At 27.5% G+C, this 11,757-nt stretch overlaps 1 protein-coding gene across 2 annotated transcripts in view; it reads right to left on the bottom strand.

Annotated features, from left to right (window-relative positions):
- Positions 1 to 8,216, bottom strand: part of LOC111631694 (leucine-rich repeat-containing protein 58-like) — a 35,353-nt gene extending 27,137 nt beyond the window's left edge. Inside the window, exons 1-2 of one of the 2 annotated variants that reach the window (XM_023375999.1) lie at positions 8,194 to 8,216; positions 934 to 1,436 (exon numbers count right to left, since the gene is read on the bottom strand). In XM_023375999.1, coding sequence (XP_023231767.1) covers positions 934 to 1,433 — 500 coding nt within the window. In that variant the 5' untranslated portion in view covers positions 1,434 to 1,436; positions 8,194 to 8,216. Of the gene's footprint in view, positions 1 to 933; positions 1,437 to 1,609; positions 1,626 to 8,193 lie in introns of those variants that run through there. The other variant, XM_023375998.1, reaches the window with a different exon arrangement.
- Between the last annotated feature and the right edge of the window lie 3,541 nt (positions 8,217 to 11,757).

Genomic DNA, 11,757 nt, shown 5'->3' on the forward strand with positions numbered 1-11,757 from the left:
ATTTTTGCAACAGACCTGTAGTATAGATGATAAATTATTTTAATTATGTTAAATATATATATATTAAATAGCTTTTTAATATAAAATAAAATTACAATCTAAAATCATATCAAAATAATAAAATTATCATATACAGTATTAATATTTTTGCACTCTTATTTTTTGTAACTTCAAAAACAACTGTCAACACTTTAAAAATTTTTTTAGGAGAAAACAGAACATGTAAATAGTTTCTCTAATAAATCTAATTTTTAATTTTATTTTTTCTACTTATATTAGTAGTGGTATTAGTGCAATTAAAAATGATGATAACATCTAAAATTTAGATATCACAAATTTTCAGTACTAAAATCTTCTGTACTTTTAGAGAGAGCCAGTCTTAAATATCTATTACTCAAGCTACTCAAGTCGGTTCAAGAAAAATTATTAGATATTTAAGATCAGTGGCATACTTGGGATTTAATCTTGAGGAGCAGAGTTAAACAGATTTTAAAAATTTTTAATGCAAATTCAATAAAATTCCCACTTTACCACTAATTCATTAGTATAGAAATAGAAGACACATTACAAAGAAAAAATGAATTTTAATTAGAAAAAGATTTAGTGTTTGCTTTCCTTTCTGTTCAGACGGTGCCAAGGCTCTTCAGTACCCCTCCGAGTGCAGGTTAAGAACGTATTATACATATAACATATATCATTTTATCAGATAAACTAAAATACCAATGACATCTTTCTACATATACACACATACAAATTTATACACCCAAATGAAATTATTACCGCCACTTTAATAAGTCCTTCAAATATGAATCGTAGCAAGGCCATATCATTCATTTAATAATTACACTCGCAGAAATGCTCTCCTTACATTACTCATAATGAAATATTCTCTAGACTTAAAGAATTATTTAAAAATTAGCAAAGAATTATTACCTTTCCAATCTTTTAATATCTCCAGGGATTTGTTCTATCTGATTTCCACCAACGTAGAGCGATCTCAATTCTCTCAAATCAAATATCTGCGGAGGGAGGACCTTAAAGTTATTACCACTTAAATTTAATACTTCTAATGTTGTTAAATCACCGAAATTCTTCGGTAATGACATCTCGTCTAACATATTACTGCGAAGGAGAAGTGTGTTGAGACTGGCAAGTTCGAGTATTCCATCAGGAATAACGTTCAGGTTATTATAACTCAAATCTAATAGTCGAAGATTCTTAAACATTGTTATATACGAAGGGAGGTATCTTAGACGATTGTGATGCAAATAAATGTATGACTTGTTCCTACATTCGTTCTGCTCGCACGTGGAAAGGATGTCTTCTAGACTCGATCCGTCTAAATCGTTGTGAGACAGATCCAGTATCTTATTGTGAAAATCATCCCTGTCGTTGGATGCGAATCCTTTCTGCTGGATGCAGTCTTCCGCCATATCCTACGGTCGAACAAAAAAAGAGAACTTAAGCAGATTTGTATCGGTCTATAACATCTAAATTATCTAACATGTGTTATAAATAATTTCCCGATAAAAGATCCAACGTAGATATTAATCAAACGCATAATTGTTCTAAATAATTGGATGAGACACCACACCACGCACCGACTTACCTCCCAATGACGGAACGACCGCAGCGCCAATCACGTGCTAACAAGTGATAACGTCACAGAGGTCATTAATTGATCCCGTATAAATTGATTAACAATTTACGTTTCCTTAACACTAGAATAATGAGATGGATTGAAGTCGATACAATACAGTAGATAGCCTAAATAGTTAAATTAACATTTTAGTTGTCCTATTAACTTCTAAGATTAACTTACTATCAGTAATTTATGTCCTAGTCTAAACTAAGAATCATTGCATTAGCCAGTAAATGGTGTAACTAGGCCTGTGTTTGCCCTATTATTGCTAGACTAGACAACTGAAAAAAATAAATGTTTATTTCAAATTGATTGCTATAACTGATTAGACAGTCTGCAACTCTGCAAAAACTACTAAAAATGTATATTTTTAACTCATTGTCAATTATATGTAAGTTAGATGTTATCACATATTATAAATATAAATTTTTAAAATATTTTCTTATCAATAGATCAAAAAATAATGCTGATAATTTTTGTCAAAATTACAAGAAAAAAACTTATAAAAAATTTTATAATAATATTAAAATGACGATTTTTATTTATTAATTTTTCAAGTTTGTATCAGATACTTTTTCAAAAGAAAATCTTGTTTGTAATTTTATTTATTCTTTCAATTAGAAATAAATTTTCTCATTTTAAATGGTGTGATGATGATTTTAGATTGTGAGAGATCCATAGTATGGATTCGCGAAACCTTTCTTTATATAAGTCTATATAACATAAAGCTCACTTGTCAGTATAAAAAGTTTTCTCGTAAATTTGCTATTTTACAATATCTAAGACTCTGGTTAGTGCTGAATTATAAGAACTGAACTAAAATCGAATAGCCGCAAACACTAAATTTGTGTGTCTGAATCCCTAAAAGCGTGAGATCCTAGCAAAATTTTAGATTTTCTACGTCAATGGATGGAATAGTTATAGAATTCTTTAACTAATTTTGGATCTATTGAATATTATTTCTTGGTAAAAAAATTCTTGAAAGCGCAATTTCTAAATATCACATGATATTTAGAATACATTTACAGTAATGTTTAAATTTAAAAAAGAAAAATGTATTTTAATATAATATTTCCTTTCTAGAAAACAGAATTTTGAAAGAGAATTAATAATGTTTAAATATAATTATTTTAATTTCATTTCGATTAATTTATAAACAACATGTCATAATATTATTAATTAATTATATTATCCTTCTTATAATTTAATATCTGTTCTCACACTCATCATTTTTTAAAGTTTGACGTAAATTTATCAACGATGCCATCGAGCGATATTTTATTACAGCAACTTGGCCAATCTATGACGTTTATTTATTGTAATTCATTTGATATTCAATATAAATGCCCTAACAACATCTAATCAAGCTCACTAACGTTTAATCGATGACGTTTTTGATCAAAATTTCATAACATTTTTTGGAAAAAATAATATGCAAAATCAGTAAATATTTTTTAATCGTTATGTAAATTTTACTGGAAGTCCTCATAAGTTAAGACTGGAGATGATGCAATATTATACAGTACGTGATTTGATTTATTTGTTTACGACAACTCGAGGGCGATCTGCCGAGGGAGGATGCCTCCCGGGAGGGCTTTCTAAGTGAAACTGGCCCCTATTTGGGTGTTGCAAATGCGAAGAAAACCCGGAAAACTCCATGCGAAGTCCGTTGGCAAGGCGTGAACCCATGGCCAACTACAGTACCAGTCTTATCCACTTTGCCACTGATGAGCAATATTAGACGTCATTTCTACAATCATGAAAATATGGCTTTCATTCGTGTTTTCAAATGAGTAAAATCCAATTTTCTTGTTTTTAAAAGAAAGAAAATTAGTTTAATGGAATTGAAGTTCATTATTAAAAAGTAAAGTAACAATATATAGAAGGCTAAGTCTTTTAAGGCATTTGTATGTATGTGGCTGAGGAGACCCCAGCCACATACATTTTTGATCTATCAGCCATATTTCAAAAATAGCCATAAAAAGTGTATTATATTTCTTAAATATAGGTGAAATAGAATATATTATTTATAATGCAAGCTGCCTTCATTTTACTCTGATTCATAACAACGATAGTTTCAAATTTTTCCAAAAAGCTCAAAAATATCTTTTTCCACAATATATAAAATAATTTTTCAAACGCTAAATGCAAATATTTATATAGGAGAACTAGCAAATTTGGCAAGGTTCATCCGAAGGAGTGCTTATGGTGTTACAGTGTAAAGCAACAAAACTGATTCATTTGATATCAAAGGGATATCGCCAAACTGACGTCCTTAGACGACTTCTGTTAATGCCAACTCATTGACTAAAGCATGTTGCGAAATGAACCTTGATTGGGAGCGAAGTGACTGTAAGGAGCTTAAACGAAATCTTACCACCTTACAGAAAAGGATTTAAGCATTTCAAGGCCTTAAGTCGAACTTTGTATGAGGTCCCCTACCAATCTTTTACAATTTTCGAAATCAGTCATAAATAGAAGAGAATTAACATAAATACATTAATTTTAATAATAAATGTTTTATTGTAGAAAAGTATTTGCAACATATTATAAAATAAGGTACAATTTAGAAAGGACCACTACATATCAAATTTCGTCTTCGTGATTTTTTTGTTGCAAAATGCGCGTAGTTTTTATTTTTGAGGCACCTTGGAACTCGAGGCCCTAAGCTACAGCTTATATAACTTACTTGTGCGTTATTATGAAATTCTCAATTAGAGGAAAGGAAAAGCACGACAAACAACTTTTAACAAATATTTTAAGAAAATGGATGATTCTCAGCCCAGCCTATCATCGATAGATCATCCTCAAATGGGGACATTATCGAAGAACTTAAGTTGCATCCAGTGGCACTATCAACACAGTAGCGGTATAAAAATTGTATCGTCGATTTTGACTGTAAATGAATAAGATGATTTCTCTATTATTATTATTTTGCATTAGTAAAGATTTCGGTATTAAACATGTTTCTATTAAATTTTATACGAATATATTCATTCATAGATGCCTTGAACATATCCCTATTTATCTCATAATAAAATGAGTTTATTTTACTCCGATTTTGTTTACATCTCCTCCTCTGAGAACGTATTACCACGTAAAATGAGGACAGCCTGTAAATGGTTTCGAAGCCCAGAATAAATGATTGGTTGATAGAATAAGCAATACATTACTTGGGCAATCTGCCAACGAGGTGCCTCCAGGAGGACTTTCTACGGTAAACTGGCCCCAGTTACGTGTTACGTGTTACACAAATGAATAAAATCCAAAAAACATAGCGTGGCTAAACTCGGCGAACCGCGATTAGTGTTTAGTGATAGGCTAGTATTCACTCAGCCAAATAGCCATACTGATCCTCCCTGCGAAAGGCTTATGTACGGTATATAATACATATATACTCTAATTTAGCGTATATTATTCGAATTTTAATTTTATAGAATAGTTCTTAACGTTATTATAACATGTTTAAATGTTAAATGAATTTGCTATATACAGTATATACTTTTATAACTTTATTGATTCTATGCAATTATAATGTCTCTATGTAACTATAATTTTAAATTTTTATTGTAAGAAATGCATATATAGTAACATAAATTACCACACATAATTTTATAATTAACTAATTACAGTTTACTCAATCTTTTAAAAAATATGCTAAAAATGAATTTATGAGTCATAGCAACAATTCATTATGATGAATATTTATCGTGTAATTTTAATTACAGAATTAATCCATTATTCACATAAAAAGCTGCAGCTGCTTATCTTAATTGGCCTATTTAAGGTCAAAATAGATTGATAATATATAGTTATGAAAGATATCAGTTAGAACTTCATTCAACTTTAAAAGTTTCAAATTTTTTATAGAAAAATAATCAATATTTAAACGAACGATCTGTAAATTTACGTTTAAAACAGAGTAATTCAAATTATTCATTGACAAACAAATTTTTGATGAGTTGAATACTTTTTCAAAGATTTTAGATTTTTTTAGAGGATAAAAAAAAATTAAAATCATTTTTTAAAAATTTTAACAGAATATATTTTGAAAGGAGAAAATGTATTTATATTGGGAAATTTTCAAATTGTAGGTCTATAAATTCCCACTATATACAGTACTGTCCGTTTCTCTGTCCGTCCGTACTTCGTTAATCTCGAGAACGGAGTTAGATGTAAATCGAGAATAGATATGGAAAATTAAAGGCTGAAGACCCCGATTAACAATATATGCATGAACTAGTATTTTAAATTAAAATATGATACAGAAATTGTGGGCCAGCGTTGCGACGATGTTACAATAAATAATTTCTTATTATTGTTTAAATATATTTATAAATTAAATTAACTTATGTAAGTGAAATTTTGCTTATTTGTGAATGATATCCGCTTGAAAAAAATTACGTAAGGTAGAATACTTAAAAAGTAGACTGCATAATAATAATAATAATAAATCTAATTAAAATAAATTTATAATTTACACGTCAATTAAATTTATTCATTTCATTCATTTACAATGTTGACTCATTGCCAAGATAATCAACTAGGCTAAAGTCGTTGATTCAGCTTAGTCATAATAACAAGTTTTGAAAGATTAAATCTCACATGCAAAATTTGCTTGAAGCTATATAAATTAGAATTCATAGTATATTATAAATTGTTAATGGTTATTTTGACAAAGCTGAAGCAAGAATAAACATGATAAGACTGATAGGAGGAGATAAAGTAAAGTTTTTCAGTAACCTTAACGAGTAGTGATAGCATTTAATACTTTATATCTAGTACAAATACAAGTATAATAAAACTTTTCAAACTATTATCTCTTAGGAGAAAATTTATTTTTAGTTGTTTTTGGTGCCATTGAATTTGATCTCGTATCGCTTTCATCGATTATCTCTGATATATAATGATATAAAAAATATCTATGGCTAACTGTTGCGTTATTCAAGGATTTAATTTAGAAAAAACTGTAAAAAAAAGTGCTTTCGGTTGACTAAATAGGCTATTTTACATAAATATAATATTAAATTTATTAGTATAAGAGTTTTGTAAAAGCTATCTGGAAGTATTGCTTAACAATATTAAAAGTTTCTGTTGTCAGTAGTTTGCAAAAAAATTCCGCAGGTTTCTCTAAAGTTGTATGTGGCAATTACTATACAATTTTGCATTTTGTAAAACAAAGTACATTTTAGATGAAATGATTGGCATAGATGTAATTTCTATATGTTGACAGTAGAAAAGCTATTTTAAAAAATAAAAGTAAAAACGAATTCATCTTAGAAATCATTAAAATCTTAGAATTCCTCACTAAGAATATGATTCGTGAACCATATGACATTTTCACTAATTATTATATAGCCTAATAATACATTAAAGTTACATTATTACAAAAGATGCATTCGATACGTCCAAATAATGTACATTATTATATCAATTTGTCGTCATCTTTACAGTTTTCTTATGAGGTGAAAATGACGTCAATTTAACGTACAAGTGTATACTATTTAGCAAAATTAGAATGCACCTAATATCAAGGGGACGAAATCTGGAGGTGTAGCCTATATTTTTTGCGAGGGCTTAAAGAGTAACTCTTAAAAATTGAATTTATATCGGTCAAACCGTTTAGAAGCGTGTAGGGAACATACAGATAGATATTCAATTTTATATACAGTATAGACTTTAGATTTAAACAGTAAAGAGTTAAGAAATGAGAACATCAATCAGGCATTTAATTATAACAATTTTTTTTTATTTTATCGTTAATTACCTTGATAATATCACATATTATTTATTTATCTCTGCATGATTATCTCTACTATTTTAAATTCATATCCCTTATCACAAGTCTGTGTAATTTTGAACTTATATTAAATTTAATAAGTCAATATGCATTTTAAACGATCAGATATAAAATTTCAAATAAAAAAATTTAATTTTTGATAAAATAATAGCTGATTCTGTAGAGATAATTAAAATTTATTTATCAATAAATACGAATTACTAACTGCAAATGACGTTGAAAGGCTAACCTTTTCAATGCAACCTTTAAACGTCTCAAACTCCAGACTTCGAGGTATCAATGACCTTTTAACTATATATTAATTTTATTACAATCGATATATGATTACTTTTAATATAAAATAATTGTTATTAAATTTATTCTGTGTAAAATTTAAGCCTTCAAAGTCTATATTTGATATTTCAAAATTATAAATTTTCTGCTCTAAAAATTTAAAAGTGAATTAAATAATTTATTAGAAAATTTTAATTCAATTCATAAATTTAATATTTTAAAAATAAACTATTAAATATTATTATTTTTAATCAAATTTTGTGATTAAAATTAGATTAAGATAAATTTTTAACTCGTGAAATTAAAAATTTAAAGATATTACAAAAAGCATAAAAATAAAACTGATGTGAATAAAGTTACGAGAAATTTTAACAGAATTTATAAATAATTGAAAACAAAGCATCTACAATGAAGAAAGTAGGCCTATATATATATATATATATAAATATTAAAGTAATTATACCAAATGTGTACTCACAACACGCCAACTTCAAAGCTATCGGAGATTTAGATTGAATTTCTAAAAGAAAAATGTCTCGGATATCAATAATGTTTATACAGTGATATCAAAAGAGGGCAAAGTATCGATAAACAAACAGTATTCTCTCAAGTAACAATAGAAAACGAGAAGCAAATAATATCAAACGCTAACCTCTAAGTTTCAAATGTCTTAGGAGTAGCAAATTTTATTTGAAGAAATTTATAAGACGAAGAAAACACAGCGTATTTAATTCTGTCTTAGCATTGCGTAGTCATTGTAAACAATAAATTTTTATATTTTAAAGTTTGCATAATCATTATAAATATCAATCATTAAAATTACATGTAGAGTGTATTACATTTCATCATGCTAGAATATAAAATAAAGGAAATCCAAACCATTTAAAATATTTATTATTTTACTAGCGTTATAATTTATTGCAAGTTTTACTTTTATTATATTATATTTCCGTAGTTTCCATTTATTAAGAATTTCCTACAGCTGTTAGAAAAATGTAAAGTAGATAAAGAAAACTTACTTAAAGTTATAGTAACTTGCAATAATGAACTTTATCAATGAGAAAAAGCCCGTTTAATGAAGAAGTATATAATATATATACTGTATATATATAAATGTATGCAGTAGTACGTGTTATAGATTATAAGTTAAAGGGTGACAAATATTAAACTCATATCAAATATTTGCTGAGTCATTTTTTCAAGGTCTTCGAAACCTTCATTTTTGATATTTGTTATCATAAAATAAATATGATATTACTAAATTAAGTTAGAAAGAGATACTTTTAATTGGTTACATAAATTTTCAAATGATAGCAGTCGGTTTTTGAAAGATCTGGCGAAAAAACAACTCTAACATATACCATATCTATTTTCTCCAGCTTGATAAGAAACATAGGCTTACATTACTGTATTTACATGACATTTATTTTTTTATATTATTTAACATACTTAAAATATATAAAATACATATATTAAAATCTCTTTCTTTTTATTCTATAATAAGTTTTCGTTATAAAAAATTCATGTATCTGAAGTTATAATACTCTTTAAGTACCAATATAATAGCTTATAAATCTCAGTTTTATTTCATCATCAATCATTACTAAACGTAAAATATATTTTATATGAATATTTTACTAGAGGGTTTCGTCCAGTAATTCGAAAATTTCGAGACTATTTGCCTATTTCCATAATTAGGGACATAAATAAAACGCTTCTAAAAGAGCCGAGAGGACTGATTTTTTTTCGTAATATTAGATGTAATAAAGACAGAAATTTTTCCAGTTCAATGACAGTGACCAAAAAGATGTAAATTGACACCTGGTCCTAAAACAAATTAGAAAACAAATGACGGACAATCTATTAAGTTTAACATATAGCTATGGTGAGAAACCTTTAAAATTTACAACAACCCTATCCTTTGAGGTATACTAGTGATGCGACAAAAGAGACATTTGACATTGACCAGTATCTACAACCTCGGGATTTGGTGCGTGCATGCACTCACTGCACACCTACCAGGATCGTCTCTGGTTCCATCCATTAGCCAATCGTAGGGAGCTATTTGACTAAGTGAATTGTTTTAAGATTTAAAAAGTAAAGAATATTTTATGTTATTCATACGTACATTACGTTTCTTTACAAGGCTATATTTTATGTCACGGCACGCCACTGCGTGAGGCCCTAACTTAAGGTCTCATATTTTTATAATTGTCATTATTTAGTGGAGAGGAAGGATCTGTTATATAGTATATTGGTATATATAGTTGTAATGTATATGTTATACATTACAACGACAAACAAGTGTAGTCCTGCTAAATACATGTATAATTATTACTTTTCCGGCTGTTATATATAAGTATAACAGAGGAAAAGTATGGCAATTGGTCAAAAAAATGACTCCAAGGATTTTACATTTTTCGGACTCAGGAGACTTTAAAATGTCGAGAAATGCTAAAGAATTCGGAGATTTTTTTTATATAGTCTATATATATATATATGGATGTTAGTGTGGGGGGCACAATTTTGTTTACCCCTTTTAAAGCTTAATATCTCCTGTGCTTTTTATCGAAAATTTCTGAAATTTTGTATGGAGGTTCGTTTGTTAGGGGGGACTGATGCTGTTAAATTTTGGTGATAGGTCGAGGGAGTGGAGAGATAAAAGAGATCGTGCGTATCTCCAGTAGGACCAGACTTAATGACGATTTTACTTGTTATTAACATTAACAATTTTTTTATAAAACCCATATCTACCTTCAAAATTAAGCTTTTTGCCATTTTATAAGTTAAACATAAAATTTGTTTTAATAAAATATGATAACAGATGGCGTCACCAAATGTTGCCGGGAAAGTTAAGCTACTCATTGCTGAATTTTTCATTAATGCGGTCGATTTATGTTGAAAAATTAACCGAAAATATAAGAAACTGCAATACAGAGATATAGTAATCATATTTATCAAAATAGATTATATAGATTTAATATGACAAATATTATCTAATATAATGAACTTATTTGCTTAAGATTTATTGCATTTGCTCTTGAAAGTGATCGTATATATTTACCTATTATGTGTATATATATAATATTATTTTCATTTTCAATTGTACAGTTATCTTTAAATTAATAACTAAACTCCAAGTTAACAAACATAAGCATTAAGTAAGTAGTAGTAAATAAATTCGTTTGTGTATATTGGTCAACCTGAAATATTGCTTTGTAATCGTTTTCAATTATTATAGTAAATTTCAGTATATTATTATGTAATACTTTTTTAGATCTATATACTCAAGAATTCTGGATGAACTAGAGCAATTTATAACTAAAACATGTACCTAAAATGCATTAAATCCTTTAAGAATAGACTTCTATTCTGTTTAATGCCTTATGCAGTACATTATGCGTGACGTTATGGCATTTTTCTAGATAATATTTAAATTTGAATTCGAAGGATTTATTGAGAAATTCCTAAATAAATCACTCTTAATTATTACAAAGAATATGGTGATTTTTCTAATATGAGAATGAAGTAGCCAATGACTTTAAAAATTTTATATTTTTAAGCATATTTTATATTAAATAATACTTTACGTTAGAAGCAAAACATTTTAAGGAAATTTTTTGCTTATCTAAACATTTTTTTTTCCTCTAAAATATAATAGAATTTGATATTTTGAATACATTTAATTAGTTTCTACTAAATAAAATGGAAAAGTAAATGATGTAAAGCTGTTTCAACGTGTAAGCAACACAATCAAATTTTCGATGACATTGCTACGATTTTATGGAATCAATGCTTGAATAAAGTACTTAATACATGAATAATGTAATAATTTTACTTATTATTTTAATTCTTAATTTTGTTTTTAATAATGTAAACTATTTTACACGCGATTGCATCATTTAAAAAAATGATTTTGCTGAATGTATTATATTAAGTGATGCAATCGAACGTATTTTGAGAAAGTTTGTAATGATTCAATAAAAACCAATTTAATTTTTGTTAAAATATTTCAAAATAAATAAATAAAATAAAGTTATTT

This window comes from Centruroides sculpturatus, unplaced genomic scaffold (genome assembly GCF_000671375.1).
Source record: "Centruroides sculpturatus isolate CEXI.00-Female unplaced genomic scaffold, Cexi_2.0 scaffold515, whole genome shotgun sequence".
In the NCBI taxonomy this organism is placed as follows: Eukaryota; Metazoa; Arthropoda; class Arachnida; order Scorpiones; family Buthidae; genus Centruroides; species Centruroides sculpturatus.